Raw genomic sequence first — 25,364 nt, forward strand, 5'->3', positions numbered from 1 at the left:
GCCACTCAACCCGTTTTCCCTGTGACCTGCCTCGCGTTCCAGAACGGACCGAGATCGGGTCTGCAGGGGGAGAGCTGCTGAGCTGCTCCCTCCACAGTGAAACGAAACCATGGAAGGCTGTAGGACACGAGTGACAGAAGTCAATGTGAACGGGGCAAAAAAATGAGTTTTCAAAGGTGGTGGTTTAAATTTGAGTGTCCCTTTTATTTCCACTTGAAAAAAACCCTGCAAGCTTTTCCTCTAACTGCTTTCCCGCAGTTCAATGACAGCAAAACATTAAGTTCTGATGGTGCTGAAGTCCTGCTGCTAGAGGGACAACGAGGGATGCAACTTCATGCACTGTTTTTAATCTGCGGAAAGAAGGGGAGGAAAAAGGGGGGGAGAGAAAGGCAGAGAGAAGGAGAGAGAGGAGAAACAAAAACTAATTTTCCAGGCAGGGAAATACGTATAAAACCTTTTATGTCAAAGTCAGGATTTCACAACATAACACACTAATGCGAAATCCAGTAGCACCTGTAAGAATTAAGCAAATGCGGCCATCACTTAAATGCTTTTTCAAAAGTATCTGTAAAAGACTGAAAGAAAAAAAGATAAAGTACATTCTCCAGAGAACAACAAATGTATTTCAAAATAAAAACTGTATTTTTGTTTTTCCTTTTTTTTTTTTAGTTGTTTTTTGTACAAGAATTCATAATTATCATAGAATAACTTATACACAACGGGATCGATCTCTGCTCTCCTTTCTGTGTCACTTCAAGTCCACATGTTCAGGCTACAGTCCCCAGCATCATCTTCTGATAAATATATTACCACAGTTGGATCTAAATATAGATACATTATATAATACTTCTCTCTGGGAAAAAATCAGATTTTAATAGGCAAACTTTTATTTATATAATACAGAAATGGAGAAAACTACAGTAGACACACAACCTAATTATGACTTGTAGATGACGATTTCTAGATACTCTCCTACTGTAAATGAATATTTAAAATAGTCTTAAGATTTTATTTATATGTGCACTTGTGTCACCTTATCCCATATACTATACACGTCTAATGACACTCTGGGAATTTAAAGGTGCAGCCCTCAAATTGTTAAATCACTAAAGAAAGAAAAAAAACTAGGCCCTATTGGACAAGGAAAAAACTCACAAAATTTCCAATTTTAAATTTCTTACCAGTAGGAAAATATTAAAAATAATTTTCTGTATATACATATGGGTATATGTATATATTGAGTTACACACATGTCTCACCTATCAATACAATTCAAGTGGAGACATTTTGGTGAGTTATTTTCCCATTAAATGACAACTATGTCAAAATTTAAAAATATCTTATTACATCATTAAAATAATTCACTTACCATTTCAACAGCTTACAGGTTTTTTTTTTAATTTTTAACTCTTCGTAACTAAATTCCCTGATCCCTAGTGTTAAATCCCCTATTTAAATTAAAATCTGGTGCTCTTTGTTACTCAGAAACTGATGGATTAAATCACATCTACTTCAAAACTCCATCAATCAAATAAATTTTATTACCTGATTTATCAGAGAAATATCTCAGCTCTGAGCTTGTGTACCTAAATTACCCTCCCTATAACAGGTGAGGAAAATATCCTAAAATAGATGGAGGTAACTTACATGATGTCGTAGCACATAGAATACACGATGATTCAGTGTCTGATAGAAACTTTTCAGAGACACCTGAAAACTCACTTTAGAAACTAACTTTAGAAACAAACCATTTATTTTTCACTCTAATATAAATTAATATGTATGTATTTACATACATACACATACATATATAAAACAAAATTGTCTAGTGTTGAGTTGCTGTTTGTGAGTGAAAAAATGGTTACAAATTGATTCATTAGCTTAATTTTGTACTTAACAATCCCATCGTTTTGGGTACAAACAAAGTCAGCGCATTCGTAGACTCCACAGTCAGACCCTCAAGCATACACTTTAAAAAAGAACCCTCCTCCAAATCACAGGCATTGTACAGCGAGAATACATGGACTCTGATGCAATCCCTAACTCCAGAAGCAGACTAGACAGCACGTGGCTTACTTTTAAAATAGCTTCTTAAAAGAAATATATAAAGAAATGCATGTTTGCTAAAAGTCTTTTAAAATTACATCAAAACAACATTAAAACTTGTTCATTGAGAAGAGCCTATTGAATTGAATTCCTGTTTGAAATGCCTAGTTAACAGTTCAGAATATTGCCTTGTGAGGTTTGACTAGAGATGTGGTTGATGTGAAGACCCAGACAGAGTACACGGCTCCAATCCCAATAGTCCTCTGATCGGCTGTTTGATGGAAATGGATCCCCTTTAAAATTGCTATACACCTTAAAATGATCTATAATAAACAGTTCCCCAATAACCATTATTAGTTGTAAATTGAAATGCATTGATCATTCAGAAAAGATTTCTTGCAAAATATATAAATAAATGTAACTGCATATTCTGTAAATATACTTAACATTGCTAGGCCAGACCGTCGATGACGGGCTGCTGTATTTCAGTACTGTGTGTCAAATTTATTAGAAATTTAAAAAGAAAAATTTCTGAGGGACTCAGCTGCCTTCGTTAGTTGGCTTTAAAATGTGTAATAAAATGGGAGACAATATCTTCTCATAAATACATGGAATCAATATGGAAAAGTAAACTATACAGCAGACAAGATTCAAGAACACCAGAGTGTACCAGAGTGGTCACCGAGTGAAATATCTTCCGGTATAAAAAAAGGGAAGAACTCTATACACCCAGTTCTAGTAAGTATGTTCTAATTAAAGATGCAGCTCTCTCTCACTCCTGGCAAGAATTAATTGGTAATGGCGCTGCTTCTCAGCAGTGCAAAAATATCCTGAGAAATTATTCAGATTACAACAGAAGACAGGGCTTTCATCACTACGTTTTTGCACAAACACAGCTTTAGATATCATAAAGAAATTAATTTAAAAAGCAGATAACCTTCACTGTGTGGAACACAAAAAGGGGAGGTGACCCAGACATTGTTAATTCTCCCATTGGCTAAGATCAGAAAAAAAAGATTGCATTAAGTGTCTATTTATAACTTTCTAGTTAACTATGGCCAATAATATACATGGAGGTAATTTGTAGTTCAAGTTTTTCATCTCTTTTTTTCCCCAACTAGCTACGAGCTGAATTCTAAAATTTACACTGAAATATACAATTCCAATTTTCAAAAGATCATCCTCCTGGAGGAGGAGTGATATTCGAATTTTATGTGCGATCTTGACGCAGAGCCCAAACAGTCCTATGAAGAGAGACAGTGTATTTTTTAATCAATTGGCACTGAAATTTAACTTTCCTTAGCTGCATTCTAGGAGCTTGGCCAAGTTATCTCGTAATTCTGTTAGTTCAAATATTTTTCCATCAAGAATTTCTAAGAGTGTCTTCAGGTTATTGCGAAAAGCTTCTTGTTCATTCTGACTTTTCTCCAGACGTTGCTCTAAGTCAGACAGCTGTCCCTCCAGGTCTTTGTTCCGAATCTCTACTTCCTTTAGAAACAAAAGTGTGATATACATACACATGTCAGTTCACGACTAGAAAACAAGACAGCGTCGGTTATTACTAATATCGTGGTGGTTCATGCAGCCTGACGCGCGGGGTGAGCTTCTGAATCTCAAGTTACACGAGTTACGGAGATTTTTAGAATTCTGCCCTCTGAGGAATCCATGCGGTTTCACTGACAGGCTTGCTCATGAATCCATCCGCCCAACCCAACAGAAACTTCCTGACTGCTTACTTCGTGCCAGGCAACACTCTGGGCACTTCAAATACCCAAGAGGATTAAAGATCCATTTTGTGGCTTAGCTACACCTCATTTCAATGTCTGCCCACCTCTTTCCCCTAACGCACAACTAACTGGTAGCAGTCTCAGCTGAGAGCAGGCAGAGAGAGAGAGAGAATACTTTTCCCGTTACTGGCAATTCTGGAGAAAGACCTGTGAGAAGACAACAACTCTTGAACGGGAGGTATCAGGACCCTCTGAATATGTTAATTAGTCTTTGTGTTGCCTCCCTGTCCAAACGAGTGCTTGTGGCAGAGGAAGTAGCTCAACGGCTACAAACTACAGTCCGGAGCCACAATAAGCGCACATGGAAGAGAATTCTAAAGCTGACAGTTCCAACGTACCGCAAATCATGGAAAAGAGAAAAAAAATGACAAAAGTTCGTGACCAAAATATTAATTTTTAAGCACACAGAATCAAGTCTAGCATACTTAACAATCTGAAGCTACAGAATTGTTCTAAAAAATGTTTCTAAACATAACAAATATAATAAGTGATTCTAAAAAATGAGATGATCTAATGACCTAGAGATTTATTTTTGGTTAAAAATTCAAGTTGAGAAAAAGAACAGAAAACCAACTATGACACTTTAATCAAGGTATTCAGATAAGCAATTAGTTTAAAGTTATATATCCTTTCTGGAAAGCTCACTTTTACATCTGAGAGCAGTTAAATGATTGACGCAAATTACACTCACACATGTCAGTTATATGAGACAATGACAACATTTTGGAGTTAGTAATACAATATGAATTAGCCTCAGAAAATATTATGTTTCAAATGTTTATGCATGGTTTAAATGTAAATCTTGTAAAAAAATTCTATCAAGTCTAAAGGATGGGGGAACATTTTTTTTTTTTTTTTAATTTTTGAAAGACAATCCGGTAAATGTTAAATGAGAAAAAACCCCGAATAGGAAGCAGCAGAGTGCAAATGGGCAAACATTGGTATGCTTGGGGACAAACAGTGTAAATTACTGTACAAACAGGAAAGAGTTGCTGTTGTTAGGATTGTGGGCACTTTTTTCCAAAATCTATTTTTCTTACAACACCTGTAAAAATTAAACTCTTGAGAAAAATCATTGGGAAATTGGCTTGAATACATCTATGAAAGTAACCCTGTCCTAGGATCTGAACATAAATGTTCACTTGCTTCGACAGAAATAACTAAACGTATGGCTTAAGCAAGAATGCCACGGAGAAGCTGCAAGAACCTGGGAAAATACTAGAAGGAATACAGCAGCTCTAACGAGTAATAAATGAAGAATTTAAGAAATCCCAATCTAATATTGAAGCATTTAGTGTTGCTTCCCAGGTATGTTTCTAATCTCTTCCCTCTGCATACTCCACAAAGTGAGGATAAGTAAACGGAGAGCAGGATCTAAAACCAGTAAAATACTTATATATTCAGAAGCACATTCATGGAGGCTCCAAACTAGGAGGGAGAAAACAGACCCCGGGATCAAATGTAAAAATTCCACTCATGATTGCACAGCATGCTCTCCTGACTGCTTCAACAATAAGCTTAAGAGCAGAATGTTTTCAACTATAAATAAAAATAGACCAAACGTCATTCACTAGAAAACACCCACTTCACCAGGCACCACCCAGTATGCCGTCTGAAGCCTTCCTTAAAATGAAAGGCTTCCTTGTTCTCCTTGCCGATCAATGAAACATGCAAACATTTTCAATGGAAGCATGCAAAACGCCAAATTTCCTCAGCTATTAAAATTGCATTGTTCTCTCCAGACAGAGTGTCATACTCTCAGCCATTTCTCTGATTGGAGGAATTTTAACAGTCAGACAACAAAAGGGATCCAATACAGTGCTGATGGTGCTGGTCTGTTCTGAGGCAGAGAATATAATCCTAGAGCAAGACTGGCCAGCCCAGGGCACACGGGCCAGCACAAGGCCACCGGAGCCCTGGCGGGTGGGAACTTCCCAGTAGTCTGTCTTACGTTTGTATTTTCCCAGCCTCTCCTCCTCCCTCGTAACGCAGTCTTCTGCTTCTAACCACCTGTGCGCCACTTGCTTCCTTTTCTCCTTCACTAACAGGTAAGCATGTGCCAGGGGCCTCCAGAGACCTGGATAAAGCAACGGAGGCCAGAAGCTGACTCCGTTTCGAGTTTTAAAGGGCAATAATTGCAAGTATAAAATCTTAGTATGTAGAAGGTCACACTCTGTGTTTGTTAGATACGGAGCCTCAACACTAGAGTGATTTTAAAAAACTTCCACAAAATTATTACCATCATCCATGGGACCAGATCAGGCTTATTTTCTGTAAGTTTAAATCCTGCATTGTTTTTTTAAAGATTTTATTTATTTATCTGATAGAGAGAGAGACAGCCAGCGAGAGAGGGAACACAAGCAGGGGGAGTGGGAGAGGAAGAAGCAGGCTCCCAGCAGAGGGCAGGGAGCCCGATGTGGGGCTCGATCCCAGGACTCTGGGATCACATCCTGAGCCAAAGGCAGACGCTTAACGACTGAGCCACCCAGGCGCCCCGTAAATCCTGCATTTTTAATCTAAATAGAAGTTACAGAAAAACTGACATCTGATTCACATGTTAAGCTGTTACAAATAAGATATACTGCCCTATTAGATCATCAACCTTTACATATAACATGACATATAAATCATCAAAAGAATTCGTTCAACAGAAAAACAGGCAAAAGACACATACACAAATTTTGAAGAAGAGACATTCAACAATTATTTACCAAGCATCTTCTACGTTCTAGCAATAGAGACAGAGCAGAAGATAAACACAGATGGTTCTTGTGCTAATGCCGCATGCATTCTAGAATGAGGACGCCAGCAACAAAGAAGTAAATACTTCCGGGACGCCGAGGTAATGGCGACTCTGTATGCTGACATCTCTCAACCATCCTCCCAAACGATATAAATCAGAAATAAGAATAACACCACAGAAATCCCATGGCCTCAAAGTAACTAGAAGAAATAGAACAAATCAAACTTCAATTTCCAGCAAAGACATTTCCCAAGCTCTCTCTCTAACCCTTTGCAGAGGGCAAGGCAGGGTCGTGGGGCAAGTAGAGCAGAGAGAAGAGGAAAACAAAAGGCTTACGACTGAACTCCAACAACCCCAAGAAAGACTGCTGGAAGAGTTGAAACACTGGAAAAAATCATCAAATAAACAAAGTCCTGGTAGACCAGCGCAGACTACAAGGAAGGGACTTACTAGTCTACACGAGACAGGAGGCAATCTTGGAAAGGCAATTCTTCTGAGGAGAAATGGGCAAAGAAAGAGAAAGGAGCCGCTGGAATACTATGGTAAAGGGGAAGAAGGAACCACAGGAAATTTAGAATCTTCTAGACAAGAGAAAATTAAAACAGTGAAGGACACATAGCCTCTTCCCCACTATCTACCAAAAAGAGGGTCGTTTTGAACTGAGAATCCGTAAACCACCCAAAACTGCAACTCAATCCACAACATACAAAGGTGTGAGCTATCTTCATCTACGCAAACAATCGTAACACAAAAACAGAAAATGAAACTCTCGACACTTCAGTGAATGAAAATAAAAGCCTCCCCCCCACCAACTATGAAGCACAAGGAAACAGAAGCCTCCACTACGAATTAAATATTGTCAAATAGGACACCCGGCAGGCTCAGTCAGAAGACAGTGTGACTCCTGACCTCAGGGTCGTGAGTTTGAGCACCACGCAGGCTGTACAGAGAGTACTAAAAAAAAAGTAAATGAACTTTAAATATTGTCGAACAAGCATTCAAAATAGAGCCTGAGTCAGATATCAAACACTAAAAACAGACATGAGCCAAAAAACTAAAAAAAAGGAGTGATTAAACCCTGATAGAAATAGAAGAAAAAGGCAAAATCATAACAAAAATAGAATGAATTATAAAACAGAAAAATAAATTTAAATAAAATTATGCTGTACTCAGTTATTATTTTAAATATTCCAGGGAATGCAAGTGAGATAAAGTAGGAGAAATGGTCAGAAAGAAAGTGGTTGAAATAGAAGAGAAGAAAAGACCATCTAACTACATATCACTGGAGCTCTTTAAGAAGAAAACACCCCAATAGGACAAAGCTAATATTTAAAACTTTTATACGAGACAGCTTCCTGGAAATAAAGGAAGATCTAAATCTAATTAAAAGGGCCCACCAAGTACCTGAGAAAACTGACCCTCAACAAAATCCATTGAGACATTTTTTAGTAAAACTCTTTAACTTTAAAAATAAAGGAATATAACGGAAAAATCCTCAGGGCACACACACAGAAGCCCCAAAGTCCCAAGGCCAGAGAACTAGACTGGAATAGATTTCTGAAAAGCAACACAAGGGGCGCCTGGGTGGCTCAGCTGGTTAAGAGTCTGACTCTTGATCAGCTCAGGTCATGATCTTGGGGTCCTGGAGCCTAGTCCCACGTTGGGCTCCGTGCTTAGTGGGGAATCTGCTTCTCTCCCTGTCCCTCTCTCTGCCCCTTCCCCTGCTCATGCTCTCTCTTTAAAATAAATAAATCTTAAAAAAAAAAAAAAAAAAGCGACATAAAAACAAGGTAATAATGGAGTGGCATTTTCAAGAAACTCAAAGAGAGAAAATGATGAACCAAGGATTTTATATCTACCTGTCACCCAAGTACTAAGTCTTTTAAAAAAACAACTTAAACCCGTGAGCTCTTCTGGAACCATCTACGAGAGGATAAGCTTCATCCAACCAAGAGATTACTGTGGAAACTTCAGAGAAAGGACTGATGGTGACCACGTACTATATGTAATATATATCAAAGACTAAGACAAAGGTGGACAATGGTTAAAAAATGATATAAAAATGTTATTTTTTCCTTTTTTAAAAGATTTTGTTTATTAGAGAGTGAGAGAATGAGAGTGAGAGCACGAGCAGGGCGAGGAGCAGAGGAAGAAAGGGCCTCAAGCAGACTCCGCGAGCCGAGTACGGAGTTCTATGCAGAGCTGGACCCTATACCACTGAGATCACGACGTGAGCCAAAACCAAGAGTCAGACGCTTAACTGAACCAACCCAGAGCCCCCCCGAAATGTTACTTATTCTGACAAGGTAGAAATAATGCAACTAAAAAATAGGAGGAAAAAAAGGAAAAGAGAAAAGCATAATAAGGTTCTAATTATTGAATATGTAATGGTTCAAAGTCAACTATCATAAAAACTAACAAACTGGGGCTCCTGGGTGGTGCAGTCGGTTAAACATCCGACTCTTGGTTTCGGCTCAGGTCGTGATCTCAGGGTCATGAGATCGAGCCCCGCGTCGGGTTCCGGGCTCAGCATGCAGTCTGCTTGGGATTCTCTCTCCCTCTCCCTCTGTCCCTCCCACTCATGCTCTCTAAAATAAATAAGTAAATATTTAAAAAATAAATAAAAACTAATAAACCAGATAGGAAAAATTTAAATATGAACACAGGTAAGTAGGACTCTTTTAAAAAGGTCACCATTAAAACAAAGTTAAGACCATCTTCAATATCAAAAGATACAAAAAAGGGCAAAGAACGTTATACAGAGAAAGAAAAAATCAAATTAACATACACAGGAATTATTACATAAAATAATGACAGTTGAAACAAAACATAAAAATCATACTGATAAATATGAATGAGTTAGTTACCTAGAAAAAGAAAGAGAAATTTCAGTTTGGCTCACAAAGCATTATCTAACCAAGTGTATACAATACACAAGAAACATTCACAAAAACTGATGTTACATTAGGTCACAAAAAAGTAATGTTTGAGCAGAGAGCCCGACGTGGGCTCTGTCCTAGGACACTGAGATCATGACCTGAGCCACCCAAGAGCCCCTAAAGCGCCTTCTTTTAAACATCTCGTGGATGCAAGGGAAATAAGACCAAAATTACAGAATTGCAGGAAATAATGATAAGGAACATACTAAATATCAGGATCTATGAAATACACCTAAAGCAATCATCTGAGAACAATCTACAGCTTTAAACACATACACATAAAAGAGAAAGAACGACAATAAAGGAATTAAATTCTCTTCTTAAAATACTAGAGAAAGAGTAAGTAAACCAGAACAAAGTACGAGGCAGGAATAATAAAGATAAAAGGAGAAATTCATAAGGTAGAGGACAGAAAAACAGTGGCACTGATTAGACATACCATTGCTTAACTTTAATTAAGAAGAAAAGGACAATGGACCACTATATAAAAAAAGAAATAAGAGTTCTTGCTGACTCTGTGAAACCTAGATGGAAAGCTTACACAGCCCAGTGTCTGCAGAAGAAATAGAGAATAATCCCGGAACTACTCCATAAAAAGGCACCAGGCCGCGATGGTGTCAACGTTCATAGACCAGGTAGTTTCAATATGACATCCGTTATTCCAGAGCATAGAAAATGAAGACAGTGTATGAAGTATGACTGAAGTATTACTGTGTGTAAAGTATAATCTTGATACCTAAATCTTATAAATACAGCTCCCTCCAAAAGAAGAAAATTACAGACCAATATCACAAATGAGTGCTGTGTAAAAATGATAAATAATAAAGAACAAAAATCTACCACCACATTAAGAAAATAAGATACCATAGCTAAGTGGTATTTATTCCAGTCATGCAAAGGCGGTTCGGTATTAGAAAATCCAGTAATAAAATAAACCATATTAAATAGATCTAGAGTGGAAATTATGATTATCTCCATAGACACTGGGGAAAAAAAAAAAAAAAAGCCCTTAACAAAATTCAACGCTCATCCCTGGTAAAAACATTCTAATAGGAACGAAGGACACTCTCGTAACATGATAGAATATATTTTAGTGTTACAGCCAGCATTTCACTTAACAGAAAAATACTAGAGGCATTTTCACTAAGATGAGGGGCAAGATAAGCCCATCATCTCCACTACTGTTTAACACTGCAGTGGTGTTTTAACAGGTGTAATTGGACAAGAAAAATCAAGAGTCTTAAGAATGGGGTGAATAAAAGTAAAATTACCTCTGTTTGTAGGTTATGTGTTACCATACCTAAAAAATCTTACAGAATCAATGGACTAAATGAGAAAACTAGCTCAACTAATAAAATTAATTTAGTCAGGTAGCAGGACATAAAAATAGCATACAGAATTCAAGTTATCAAATATACAAATAATCGATTAAAAGATACAGTGGTAGAGAAAACCCCATTTGAAATAGAAAAAAAGAAAGATAAAATACTTATAAACAAGAAATATGCAAAACTATATGTTGAAAACCTTAAAACACTCCTAAAAAACCACAAAAGTAGATGTTAACAAATGGGAAGACATCCCTTATTCTTTTATAGGATAGAAACTTCAATAAGATATTGCTTCTCCTAAAGTCATATTATAAATTTTAAGCAATCCCAATAAAATTTTTTTATGGAGCTTTATTTTCAGTTGACACAAAAATTGATACTGAATACTGAATTTCAAATGATAAAATAAATATGTAAGAATATTGAGAAAAACAATGAAAAAGAAACTCTGTGAGGAGTACCTGGCCCTACCAGATATTAAAGCCTCTACCATTAATACAGTGTGGTACTGCTGCATTAACAGAGTGACCAGCAGTGTGGAATAGGAAGCCCAGAGTAGACCAAAATGAGTATAGAAGTCGAGTATCTCCAATGTCTGGAAAAAAAGAATGAAATTTCAAATAAATGGTAATGAGATAACTGGACAGGCATTTAGAAAGATACAACTGGATCCACATCTCATACCGCACACAGAAGAAGAAACCCCAAATACTCAGAGACCCAAATGTAAAAAATGAAACCCTGTAAGTACTAGAGGGAAATACAGATGAATCCCTTACCATCTGAGTTTGGAAAAGAGCTATCTAACTGTATGAACCACAAGCCAGAACCAAGAAAAGAAAAGAGTAACAAATTTGACTGCTACATAAAACACCATCTTAGGCAAAGTCAAAAACAAACAAACAAACTGGGAGAAAATATTTTTAACATGTAATCAGATATAAAAAGAACTCCTGCAATATATGAAGAACTCCTGAAAAAGAACCAAAAATCCTATAGGGAAAGGGCAAAAGACATGAACACCCAATCCACACATGTAATGAGACACTGTAATGACCTCCGAGCTTATGGAAGTTGTTCATGTCACTCATATGAGATATGCACATTAAAACTATCATCTCTCACCTATCACGCACTTAAAAGTATGACAACACACTCTGTTGGGGAGGCTATGGAGAAAGCGGCACTCACGGTAGTGGTATGAGTGGGCACCAGCACAGTCCATCACGGACGGGTATTTGACAATGTTTAATCAAACTACATCTGTGTTTCTTTTCTCACGTCGAAATCTTGCTTCTAAGAATCTATCCTGGGGGCGCCTGGCTAGCTCAGTCGGAAGAGTATGAGACTCTTCACCTTGGGGTAGTGAGTCCGAGCCCCACAGTGGGTGCAGAGATTACTAAAAAAAATAAATAAACTGAAAAAAAAAAATCTATCCTGAAGCTACATCTCCAACAATAATAGAATACCCACATGCACAATATTACTAATTGTAGTATGGCTGCAGAACACTGGAGACAACCTAAATGCCCGCAGAAAGGAGTGGCTGAATAACTACCCCTCACACAAATGAAGGACGTTACCGCTATAGTAAGTATGAACAAGATCTCAATGAACTGAAGAGTTCCGGAAATATATTCCGGAATATATTTTAGGTTAAAGAAGCCAAGTGCGGAAATATATTCCGGAATATATTTTAGGTTAAAGAAGCCAAGTGCAGAAGAGTAATCTACAGCATGTTACCATTTAAAAAAGGGGAGGAGAAGGTAAATAAATACATCTATCAATTCATTTGTGTGAAAAGAAGTACAACAGAAAGGATACGCTACAAACTAATGACATTGGTTACCTAAAGGCGGCGGACGGGAATGTGGTGGGAAGGAAGGGGCAGAAGCTAAGGTAGTAGGGACTGGAGGGGTTTCTCTAAAGACATCTTTCCAAATAGTTCTGACTTTTGGAAACACGCTTATATTTCATATACTCAGTGAATGCATGCATATATGAAATGTAGAAGAATGGATAAGAAAATACTAAAATGGAATACAATATGATACAAATGAACATAAGTATGTTTCTTTTCTTTTTTTTTTTTAAGATTTTATTTATTTATTCGACAGAGAGAACACAAGCAGGGGGAGTGGTAGGCAGAGGGAGAGGGAGAAGCAGAGTCCCCGTTGAGCAGTGAGCCTGATGCAGGGCTTGATCCCAGATTCTGGGATCATGACCTGAGCTTAAGGCAGACTCTTTACTGAGTGAGCCACACAGGTGCCCCAAACATAAGTATGTTTCATATGAATAACCTAACCAATTGCAGAGGAGGGGAAGAACTAACCCAACAAACTTCTGAACATGGGCTGAGGACAAAAAAAATTATAGTGATCTCTAGTTGGTAAGGCTTTGTTTGCATTTTTTTGTGGTGGTATGAATTAGTAATTCAAAAACTATTTTCTGTGCCAAGATTGAGAAATATAAGTAAATATATTGTAGATAATAAGAATCAGGTTTCTTAGTATTGGGTAAAGGAATTACAAATGTGAGTATGGGGAGGGCTAGAATAAACTCCCATTGTATTACAGTGCAATGGAAGGTATGAGTAAGCCATTGGCTATTGAAATAGACATAATGTGATATGTATGTACTTCCAGGTCTGTTTATTAAGATGGCATAGAAACAATGTCATCTCAGTAGCAAAGAGCTTATCTGGTACTCAGGTTTTGGCTTCTAAATATCAATCATTGCTTAAAGAAATTTCTCCTTGGAGGGATGCCTGGGTGGCTCAGTCGGTTAAGCATCTGCCTTCAGCTCAGGTCATGATCTAGGGTCCTGGGATGGAGTCCCACATCGGGCTCCAGGGCGGAGCCTACTTCTCCCTCTCCCTCTGCTTGCCGCTCCCCCTGCTTGTGCTCTCTCCCTCCCTCTCTCTGTCAAGTAAATAAAATCTTAAAAAAAAAAAAAAAAAAAAAGACAGGGTCACATCAAAAAGCAAACAGAAGCTGGATTGAAGGGGTTCCCACTGGCCAAATCTGGGACAATTCAAACATCAAAATAAATACGTATGACAACTAAATGCAACACAAGAGCCTGGAATAAATCTTGGACCAGAAAAACAAGTTTTAAATTTTGTTATAAAGGAGATTATTAAGACAATTATGGGAATCTGAATAAAATCTGTAGATAATGTCTTGATTTTGATGGTTATGTAAAACAATGCCTTAATCTTAGAAAATACCATATCTGCAACTCACTCTCAAAGATTTCAGGAAAAAATAACACGCAAACACACACACACACACACACACGGGGAGAGAGAGAGAGAGAGACAGAAAGAGAGACAGTTCCAGAATGGTAAAACAAATACGGCAAAATAATGGTAACACTTGGGAAATGTGAGTGAAAGGTATATAAAGTCTTTGTATTATTCTTGCAACTTTTCTCTAAGTCCGAAATTATTTCAAAATTTGAGATAAATATTTCAAAAGTTGAAAAATAAAATAAACAAGACCACTTCAGGTACTGATATTTGCTACTAGGAAAATAAAACACGATAATATTACAGAGTACCTGGGGTGTGTGGTGGGGGGAGGGCTTGCAGAGTTGTGCGTAAACTGAGAAGTCTGGAGAAATTAGCACGTGAGCTAAGACCTAAATTACAAGTAGGAGCCAGCCCATCTGAAGGTCTGAAAGCTTCCCTAACGGGTAGATTGTTTTTGATAAGTATTTTTGATATTCGGTGAAAGAAGAGGTAAGAATAGGAGCCAGCTTTAAAAATCAATTATCGCTCAATCAATGATGAAATACATTTAGAAGTATGATTTGAAAAATCACCCCTTGGTTTCTCTGGGACAACGTGTTTGTAACTGAAAAAAGTTTGAAAGAACCGCCAGGAATGTCTTGGCAGCTTGGCCACCTGAAGTCATACAGAAAGAACAGAGACTTTAGAATCAAAACAAATTTAGGCCTCACTCGTTTCTAGTTCAGTGCCTTGTCAACTTGTGAACACCTCCGAACCGCTGCCGTCTCTTTGAAAATGGGGATGGCATACCTGTTAGCGTGAGAATGCGAGCAAAGGCATGCAGGCGCTCAGCAAATGCCTGAGTCACAGCAAGGACTCGGAAAACAGCAGCCCAAACCAAAGGACCAAAACACAAAGCTCCACTGAATTTCCCCCACTTCTAGCCCTGAGTACACTCTTCATCTTTAGTTCTATGCCAGGCTTTCTCAACCTTGGCACTATTGACATTTTGGTCAAGATAACTGGATGTTTAGCAGCATTCTTGACTTCAACCTACTAGATGTCAACAGTACTGCCTGAGTTGTGAAAATCAAGATTGTCTTGGCACTCTGCTACATGGCCCCTGCGGCACAAAACTGCACCCACTCGAGAACCAGTAATTTACACAGATCATTAAAATGTGGGAACAACATTTAATAGAGCTAACCAAAACAAACCACCTCGTTTTCCCCAGACTGCTGAAAGTCAGCGACGGGAGAGGGAAATGTTCCATGCCATATAAAGAACCTACTTCCCTTATGAAGGGTCTCTCTGCTGCCACAATTCTGACCACCTATCTAAGTGCAGATTGGACAAACGAACCTACACAAGCCTCAGTTTCATCAGGTGACTGTTACAAGAAGTAGATGCACAATATGAGTAAGAGCTCAGCACAGTGTTTGGCACATAGTAAGCACTCAATTAATGCAAGACAGTCTCATTACAACTGAGGCACTCCTTCTATTCCTGGGCTTTCAGGTCCCACTTAGCACCCCGATCCAAAATTCCTCACTCTGCACACACATTTATCTCTACTCCAAACTCTGAAGTGGTCCTAACCTTTCTTTACATAGCCAGCTAACCACCGGGGGGGGGGGGGGGGGGAGAGGAAAAGGGCTGGAGCTCCCAAGACGTTTATAATGAATTCTAAAAATCTTCCTAACCACTGATATAGGATATATGTATGTAAATTAGAGTCAGGAAACATTATTTATGCAAAGAAAGGTGAGTAAAATTCATTAGAATAAAGAAAGAAAGATGTCACTAACTTAATTTCCATTGGGGCACAACTACTTCCACAATTCATACTCACGAGTTCAGTGTAATTAAAAAAAAAAAAAAAGGCAGAACTCTTCAATTGAATGAAATTCATTTGAGAAATTCTCTTTAAATTCAGGGTATTTTTTAAAATTAAAAAGTAGAAATTTCTAGAATAATTTACTAAAGGCAATTTATAAATGACCATCTATGATGATCCTAATGCTACCTAGGAGAAGTTATCATATAATTTTTGAAAAATCAAAGATTAGTCATGAATCAGAAGTCCTGGAAAAATGACTGAGAACCCACAAAATGAAGTTTCAGTCATTACTATGGGAAAGAATGACTGATGCCTGTCTCTACGCAGAAATGAATCAAAATGTTATTATAGCTCACCTGTAGTTTCTGAGTCAAAGAGTCCCTCTGTTCTTGTAGTTCTCTGGCATTATCAATTTCTTGTTTTAATCTTTCTATTTCCTAGAAAAAGTAGAGCAATGTCTTTAGCAACAATATTTAAACTGAATCAAGGAAAGAGAAAGTCTTATTTCTCCCTGAAATTACTGTCCTAGTCCTTAGAAAAGAATAATTTAAAAACATTCCTTTATGCTGATTTTTGGAAGGGTGAATTTGTCTTTATGGGTATGTTGTCTAATACACGATAATCTTTTTTTTTTATTATTATTATATTATGTTAGTCACCATACAGTACATCCCCGGTTTCCGATGCAAGGCTCGATGATTCATTAGTTGTGTATAACACCCAGTGCACCATGCAGTACGTGCCCTCCTTACTACCCATCACCATAATACACGATAATCTTAAGCGACAAGTCTGCCTGGTGCTTTGGTACAGCACTGCTTAGAAACAACAATCAGAACATTTCAAGGCTGCTTCAAGCTTTGTGGATATAATTCTTTCCTGGGATATTAAATCTTATGACTGGAAACCAGAGAAAGCAACAGCTTGTAAAATTCATTTAACCTCTCACAGTTTTCTGTTGATTTTATGAATGCAACTCTCATACAGAAGGCAAGAGGCAGTATCTCAGTCTGAGTGCCTCACCACAGTTCCTAACAGCAGAAACAAGGATGGAGAAAATATGAACAAACATGAACATATCAACCAAAAAAAAATTTCATCTTCCTCCCCAAAAAGCATCCCGCAACCTTACTTTATTCCATAAAGTAAACCTTACTTTATATTCCAAAGTAAATCTGACCGAGACTCAAATATTTTGGACACGTGTTACCTAGACTACAGATGAGTGAAAAGTAGCAATACCTCTTCCTTCACTTTCAGCGTCTCTTCTAGTTCTTGTATTGTTTGATTTAATTCTGTCTTATGGGTATGCACTGCATTTGCTTGGCTACTGACACATTCAAGCTCGGTCACCTAAAATGAAATGAGAACACAGGTTAAGCTATATGACTATCTCAAAAGATTTCTTGCTGAAAACATATTAAGCTCCTGATAAGTAAATGATGACTTTTAAACAACATATGAAAATCAATTTTGAGAAATATTAAGACACTTAAGGTAGAATGAATAGATTCCTTAAGGACACAAATTTAGGACAATGAAAAAAGACTAGGGGTATAATTATTTATATGACTTGGTCATGGAAAAAGTTAGGAAAGCTTAATTGCTTAATGACAGTTGAGAACCCCTATAATGAAAGGCTTCTTTAAAAATTTCTTATGAAAACATATTCAAAATCAGATATAGCCATCTGCCTTCCATCTGTATCTTTCAAGTTAAACATGGCTTCTGGAAAGTGGCCTTGCAGAAGTGAGAAATTTTTCAAATACATTTCCAAAATGTAAGAGAGTCTGGAAGAAAAGATATGCTTAAAATACAACTTAAATCATTCGATACTAGAATGACTTCACATCAATAGTGTCTCTGTAGCAAAAAATAACGTTCTTTAGTCAATAAGAATGTACTAAGGGCCCAAAGAACTACAGAACTTTCAATGAGCACTTGGTATTCTCTGAGAGAAGAGAGAAGGGCACTGTCCCTAAAAGTTAAACCATCCAACAACATTGTTGGATCCAACAGTCAAAATAGACAGAAGTCAACATAAAAACATACACGCACACCCCATCACAGCTCTTTACACACATTAGCATTTCATACATTTTGGCTGACTAGAATGCAGTAAATTCTAGAGTATTAAGGAAACAGCAAATCCTTCTCCTTCATATTTTCCAAATATCTATTTATCCTCCATAAATGTTACTCTAAGTCTCTTAACACTTTCTTCCTTTCTATTCATGTACTAATAGCCTTGTGCAGACCCTTATCATCGATGCCTAGACAACAGCAATGGCCCGCCAGAGGACATAATTATAATCTTTGCCTATTTTTACCTCTCCCATAAACTAACATTCATCTATCATTGTGTAACTCCTAGATTCCAAGCCTTTCAAAGGCTCCTTTTTTACAATATCAAATCTAAACCTGCAGGTCTTGCATATACCAGTCCTAAACTACTTAACCATCTTCATCACCCAAAACATCCACAGTATGTAATATGTGGTTTTTCCAACTAAAAATAGGCAAGTCTCCTCATCTTAAGAATAAACCACTCTTGGGGCGCCTGGGTGGCTCAGTCGTTAAGCGTCTGCCTTCGGCTCAGGGCGTGATCCCAGAGTCCTGGATTTTACATCAGGCTCCTCCACTGGGAGCCTCCCACTCCCCCTGCCTGTGTTCCCTCTCTTGCTGGCTCTCTCTTTCTCTGTCAAATAAATAAATAAAATCTTTAAAAAATAAATAAATAAATAAACCACTCTTACACTCATCTCGCTGACCTAACTAGAATGTCCACTCTTACATTGTGGAAGCTGTTCAGACCTTAGGAAACCTTCAGCTCTCAGCTCAGCATATACTTTCACCAGAAAGTCATTCCTATCTACTTAATTCCTCTAGGCTCTCCTGTCCTGTGGCCCACAAAACCAACTGTATCCAAAACCTTAGGAATTATTTCCTTATTGCTCAATATATAGGAGGGGTTTTTTTTGTTTTGGTTTTGTTTTGTCCAATTAGATAATGAATTCCTTATGGAGAGGAGTTCCAGTTCTGATAATGACGGAGTACTTTTTACTGGAAAAACTTTCCCACAGATAACAACTGCAAATCATGACCAAACGTAAAATTCAACTGTTTGAATGCCCTGGTAAGTGACCAAATAGGGCAAAAGACAGAAAGAAAGCAATCACATTGGGTAAAATACACATATACACATCCTTTTGCTTGAAGGCACTCTGTAGTCTGGCTGCACTGCTTAACTAGAACTTAAGCAGAAACCTGTGGTCATATTTTCCTGAGAAACCTGAGGATCTGGGGACTCCTTAGAACAGCTGAACTAGCTAGAAATTGCAGGAACTGTATGAAGAAAGCCCCCAAATAAACATACAGACTTCCTTCAAATCTTTGGCTGACTCGTGAACTATACATGCACAGGAAAGAATCCGAAGAGTCCAACGTGGTGGGGCTGGGAAGAGCTGGAAGGCTGCAAGAGCTAAGCTGTGATGGTGCTCACCACAGAGAGAGCAGTTTGACGCTGGAGTCCCACCAAATTAGAGGACATGGGTTATTACTTCAACCTTTCCACTGCAACACCAAAAGGATTATGCCTTAGAAATAAAGATTTCCCAGGACCAGGAAATTCACCATAGGGTTAAGGGCAAAATTAAAATAAATGGACTCTAATGAAGCCTAAGTCCACAATGCCACAATTTCAAGGAAGTCTGTAATTAAATTTAATTGCTTTACCTCTCCCATAAACTAACATTCATCTATCATTGTGTAACTCAAACAAAAATGATTCAGAGTAAGATAAGAGAATCTAATATCATCTAATTTCAAACGTCCAGCATACAACTGAAAATGACTAGACACATGAAGAAATCGGCAAACAACCTATGGTGAAGACAAAAAGCTGCCCCCTACATCCCTCTGGCTGAAACTGCAAAGGAAGTTAGGCTACAGGGAAATGATACCTGGTGGAAATTCTAATCTACAAGAAGGAAAAAAGAGCACTGAAAATTATAAACATGTGAATAAATAGACTTCACTTAAATCTTTAAAATTCAATTCATAATTTAAACCAAAATCTCCCTAAGTACAGGGATTATACAGTAAGGGGATATGACAGTTCTTCAGTGAATATTTATTGGCTCATGAGTTAACTGTCACGGATTAATTTTTTTTTATTGTGGTAAAGAACACAGAATAAAATTTATCATCTTAGCCATTTTTAAGTGTACAATTCAATAATGTTAAGTATATGCACACTGTTGTGAAAAAGATCTCCAGAACTTTTTCATCTTGCAAAATGGAAATTCTACACTCATTAAAACAACAATTTCCTTCTTCCTCCTCCTAAGTTAACCTTTATACACACAATAGGATGACATTTACTCGGGTTTCTTACTCTCCCACCCTGTCTCTATTTCATCTCTATATTACTCCCCCCGCATCCTGATCCTACTCCATTCCGCAAATTGTGCTCTGGTAGTAAGCCCATTTCTTACTGTCTGTGAAGTTCACTTCTCTGGCATCCTTCCTAAAAAAGGAAATTAGTGGCATCTACTTCTGTTGTGTAAATGCAAATGCTGTGAATACAAAAAAATTCTTCACAAGTAATTGTTTGGGCTTCTAATATTCTTTATGCTGGGATTTCTGATTTTCTTTTCCTGTATGAAATTACAAATACAGGTGTTCCCTACTTTATGAGAGATTGAATTATGCCACTTCACTTTTATAAAAGACCTGTATTAGTATGGTAACAGCTTTTTTTTTGGCAAAACTAAAAATGGTCCTCAAATTTGTCAGTTAGCAAAAACAGATACTAATGTAGGTCTTTTGTAAAAACACAGTGAACTTCTGGAACACAGGGGATACTCTTCACTCTATACCACTTTGGCTTAGGAAAGGTTTCATAGAAATGCTTTTCTTTTGAATAGTGAGGGAAACCTGTATAAGCGAATTTCTCACCTGTATTTTTTAAGTTGTTCCTTCTTCAAAAAACAATAAAATAATAAAAGCATCTATCATTAGCTTGGTACAACTACATGTCAATTCATTTTCCCTATTCATTTTCACAGGAATTCCATAGACTATATAGTATTATTCCTATTTTATACATGAGAATACTGAACAGAAAGGGATAACTTACCAAAGGTCACACAGTTAATAAGCGGCAGAATAGAAAAATATTTTTCTTAATTAAATAAACCCACATTTACTACCATCTATACGTAAGTTCTAACAAGCAGTGACTATCTCCAGATGTCCTTCTGCTGAATGTACGTTTCTGCGGGCAGGGAAATGTGTTAGCCATCACTGCCTATGGACAGCAGCAGCTCTGAGCTTACGCGCTTGTGCAGACGTTCTGCTTCCTCCTGATAGGCAGCAAGCTGCTGTTTCCATTGTTTCACATTGGCAGTGGACTCCAACAGGGCCGCAGTGAGTTTGGCATTATTTCCTTTGAGGGTAGCCAGTTCAGCCTCCCAATGTTTGCTGATTGCTGAACTAAAAGAAAAGAAAATTCTATCAATGACACTGAACATTGTCACTTTGGGGGTGCAGCAGGACTCAGTTCTATTAGTTTTATAGTCCATGAATGTTTCAAAGATAATCCGAAAAGAATAAAAACAAATATTTCACTGAAAAGTTCCTGCTGAAGAAAATCTAGCAAGTGAAGAAACAGAAAAAGTACCAGAGCAGTAGGTTTAATGTAGACTAGCTTCCACCTTCATTAGGACAGATACAGGTATCTACAGAAGAGTTTCCACCCATTCTCTTTTGAGGAATAAACATTACATCCTGAAAAATGCCTATAAGCAAAACCTAACAATGTACTGTGTATTTTTTTAAGGTGGGTATTATTTAAAATTTTTTTTTATTTTGAATAAAAATATAGCTGACATATAACACTATATTAGTTTCAGGTGTATAACATAGTGATTTGATAATTATATACATCATAAAATGTTCACCATGGTAAGTACAGTTACCATGTGTCACTATACAAAGTTATTACCATATTATTCACTGAATTTCCTCATCTGTACTTTTCATCCCTGTTATTTACTTTATAACTAGAAGTCTGCACCTCTTAATCCCCTTAATCACCTATTTTGCCTCACTCCTCTTCTCTCTGGCAACCAGAGAGACCAGTTGGCTCTCTGTACTTATGAGTCTATTTCTGTTTGTTTTGTTTTTTAGATTCCACATGTACTTGAAATCCTATGGTATTTTGTCTTTCCCTATCTGACCTATTTTACATAGCAAAATACCCTCTGGGCCCATCCATGTTTTTGCAAATGGTAAGATTTCATTCTTTTTTATGCCTGAGTAATACTCCAGTGTGTGGTGTGTGTGTGTGTGTGTGTATACACACACATACCACATCTTCTTTACCCATTCATCTGTTGATGGACCTTGGGCTGCTTCCTTATCTTGGCTATTGTAAATAATGCTGCAATAAACCAAAGGGTGCCTATATCTTTTAGAATTAGTATTTTCATTTTCTTTGGGTAAATAACCAGAAGTGAAATTACTGGATCATATGGTATTTCTATTTTTGATTTCTGAGGAACCTCTATACTGGTTTCCACAGTGGCTGCACCAAACGCACTCTATTTTTTTAAGTTCATCAAACTCTGAAGCACAATTTCATTCCTTTGTGAAACACGTGAGGATGCTGCAATGTCAATAAGGTTTGGGGCATGTAATGCAGCATTTCTTCTGAAACTATTATTGATTTATTTCACATTATTTATAATTTTGAAATGCCCAAAATAAAAAATTGCTCACAATAAATTTATTTCAGGTATTATGATAGGCTATACCTAGAAATTGGTCCTAATGACTTAATTTCTGATAGAATTCCGTGTCACACATAAAACAAAAACAAAAAAACCCTAAAAGCAATAACCTATTTCCTCATTTACTGTTCTACTTAATAAGTTATCCAAAAATAATTGCCTCAACCAAGACAATTTTTCTATTACAAAGACAATTCTATTAATTGGGAAGATTACTCTCTTGATAATTCCTTTGTTAACTGTCCCATGAAGAAAGAATTGCCTCATTTGAAAGAAAAAGATGATTTTCTTTAAAAAAAAAAAAAAAAAAGATTCCTTTGAGAGAGCGAGTGTGCTCATACACGGAGGGTGGGGGGACAGGAGAGAGAGTGACTGAGCAGGGAGCCTGGCATGGGGCTTGAGATCATGGGGCTCAAGATCATAGGACCTTGAGATCATGACCTGAGCCAAAATCAAGAGACAGATGCTTAACTTGCTGAGCCACTCAGGTGCCCCTTTTCTTTCTTATTATTGAATGGCTTCCTCCTTTTAGTGAAATTCTACAAATCCCATCCCATTAACTAGTGAGGATGATAGCTTTTCTTAATCTGCACTTTTGGTTTTTGGTAGGTTATCTGCATCACAGAGCAAATGCTTTGATGGACTGATTTTTCTTTTCTTTTCTTTTTTTTTAAAGGGGGGTGGAGAGGGGCGCCTGTGTGGCTCAGTCGTTAAGCATCTGCCTTCGGCTCAGGGCATGATCCCAGAGTCCTGGGATGGAGCCCCACATCGGGCTCGTCCGCTGGGAGCCTGCTTCTTCCTCTCCCACTCCCCCTGCTTGTGTTCCCTCTCTCTCTGGCTGTCTCTCTCTGTCAAATAAATAAATCAAATCTTAAATAAACATAAAGGGGGTGGACAGAGAGAGATAGGGGGAGGGGCAAAGGGAGAGAGAAAATTGTAAGCAGGCTCCACACCCAGCATGGGGCTTGATTTCACACTGATTTCATAACCTGAGTAGAAATCAAGAGTTGGACGCTTAACTGAATGAGCCACCCAGGCGCCCTGGACTGATATTTTTAATAGCAATTTTAATATGCATTATATAAAAGAAAGCATGCTCCTATCATCAAGATTTCTAAAGCTCATCACTAATAATAAGACATATCAGCAACATGAACCCTCTGATACAATGCGTAGGGAAAGACACAAGATAATTTCTTCAGTACTCTTGCCAAAAAGGCCTAACCTCATTCTAATATATCATGAGATATACATCATAAACCCAAACTGAGGACATTCTACAAAATAACTGGTTGGTACTCTTCTGAAGTGTCAAGAGAAGACAAGACTGAGAAACAGAATGGTGGAGAGTAAGAAGAAATAATTAAATGCAAATGGACAGATTCCTAAGAAAGGGTCAATGATGAAAACAAGTCTCCTACACTGGAGTTAGTAGTACTGTGTCAATATTAACTTGATAATTATTATGATTATGTAACATGTTAACAGTAAATGAACCTGGCTGAGGGTTTCTTTACATAGTTTTTAAATTTTTCAATAAGTCTAAAATTAGTTTCAAAAAAAAGTTTAAAAAATTTTCTAAAGTTTATTAAATGAGAAAATTTCATCTAAACATGCAAGGACAAAATCAAACAATAAGCAAAGCTATTAATTTAACAACCCACTTCTATCCTTAAAAGAAAATTCTTTTCTATTTTGTCTTTTGTGGAATGATTTTCCAAATTCGGTTTTTCTGAGCAAAGCATGCACCTGTTCTAACTTAATTACAGATTTTTTAAAAACCACCTACCATTTTTTTTTCCCTATAGAGGAGTTTTATTTAAACAGACCCTTCAATCTGACAATTAAAATCTTACTGAACTAATTTAAACACTTGATGTATGCAAATACCAAACTCCTGGGAGCATCTTTTGTTACATTTGGTCTTTTGTCCTCAGTTCCAGAAATCATTTTAGAGTCAAAAAGGTGAAATGGATGTTTTGTTATTCAGAAGAAGCCCCTTTCACCTACAATTTAGTTTATGTTAATGAGGTGAGTTTTAGAACCCCTCTAAAGATGTCAGGGCTGCTTTCCAGGAGAACCAACCTTCATTCAAGGGTTAAAACTTTCAGTCCCACCCCCTGGCCTTCAGGGAGAGGAGAGGGGCTGGAAGTTGTAATCAGTCACCAATGGCCAGTGAGTTTATCAATCATGTCTGGAAGCCTCCATAAAAACCCAAAAGAATGGGTTTCTGAGAGCTTCCATGTTGGTGACCCAGAAAGCATCCATGTGCTAGGCCCCAAACTCCACAGAAGAAGCTTCTGCCTTCACGGTCTTGCCCTATGTATCATTTCACCTGGCTGTTCATTCATATCCTTTATAATAAACCAATTATCTAGTAAGTAAAACCAGTTTCCTGAGTTATGCAAGCCACTCTAGCAAATTAATCAAACTAGGGAGGGGTTTGTGGGAACCTCTAATTTATAGCCAGTTAGAAACAACTTGGACTTGACATTGGCATCTGAAGAGGAAGCACTATTGTGGGACTGAGCCCTTAACCCATGCAGTCTGGTGCTACCTCCAGGTAGTTAGTGTTAAGAATCGAGTTAAATTTTGGGGACGCTCAATCAGCATCCATGGAGAACTGAGTTAATTGCCGGGTGGTATCGATCT

General features: G+C 37.5%; 1 protein-coding gene across 1 annotated transcript in view; it reads right to left on the minus strand.

Annotated features, from left to right (window-relative positions):
- Positions 1 to 619: 619 nt before the first annotated feature.
- HOMER1 (homer scaffold protein 1) overlaps positions 620 to 25,364 on the minus strand; it is a 122,559-nt gene continuing 97,814 nt past the window's right edge. Inside the window, exons 6-9 of the mRNA XM_026498731.4 lie at positions 21,258 to 21,414; positions 17,161 to 17,271; positions 16,275 to 16,355; positions 620 to 3,534 (exon numbers count right to left, since the gene is read on the minus strand). Coding sequence (XP_026354516.1) covers positions 3,346 to 3,534; positions 16,275 to 16,355; positions 17,161 to 17,271; positions 21,258 to 21,414 — 538 coding nt within the window. The 3' untranslated portion in view covers positions 620 to 3,345. The remainder of the gene's footprint in view (positions 3,535 to 16,274; positions 16,356 to 17,160; positions 17,272 to 21,257; positions 21,415 to 25,364) is intronic.

This window comes from Ursus arctos, unplaced genomic scaffold (assembly GCF_023065955.2).
Source record: "Ursus arctos isolate Adak ecotype North America unplaced genomic scaffold, UrsArc2.0 scaffold_5, whole genome shotgun sequence".
NCBI lineage: Eukaryota > Metazoa > Chordata > Mammalia > Carnivora > Ursidae > Ursus > Ursus arctos.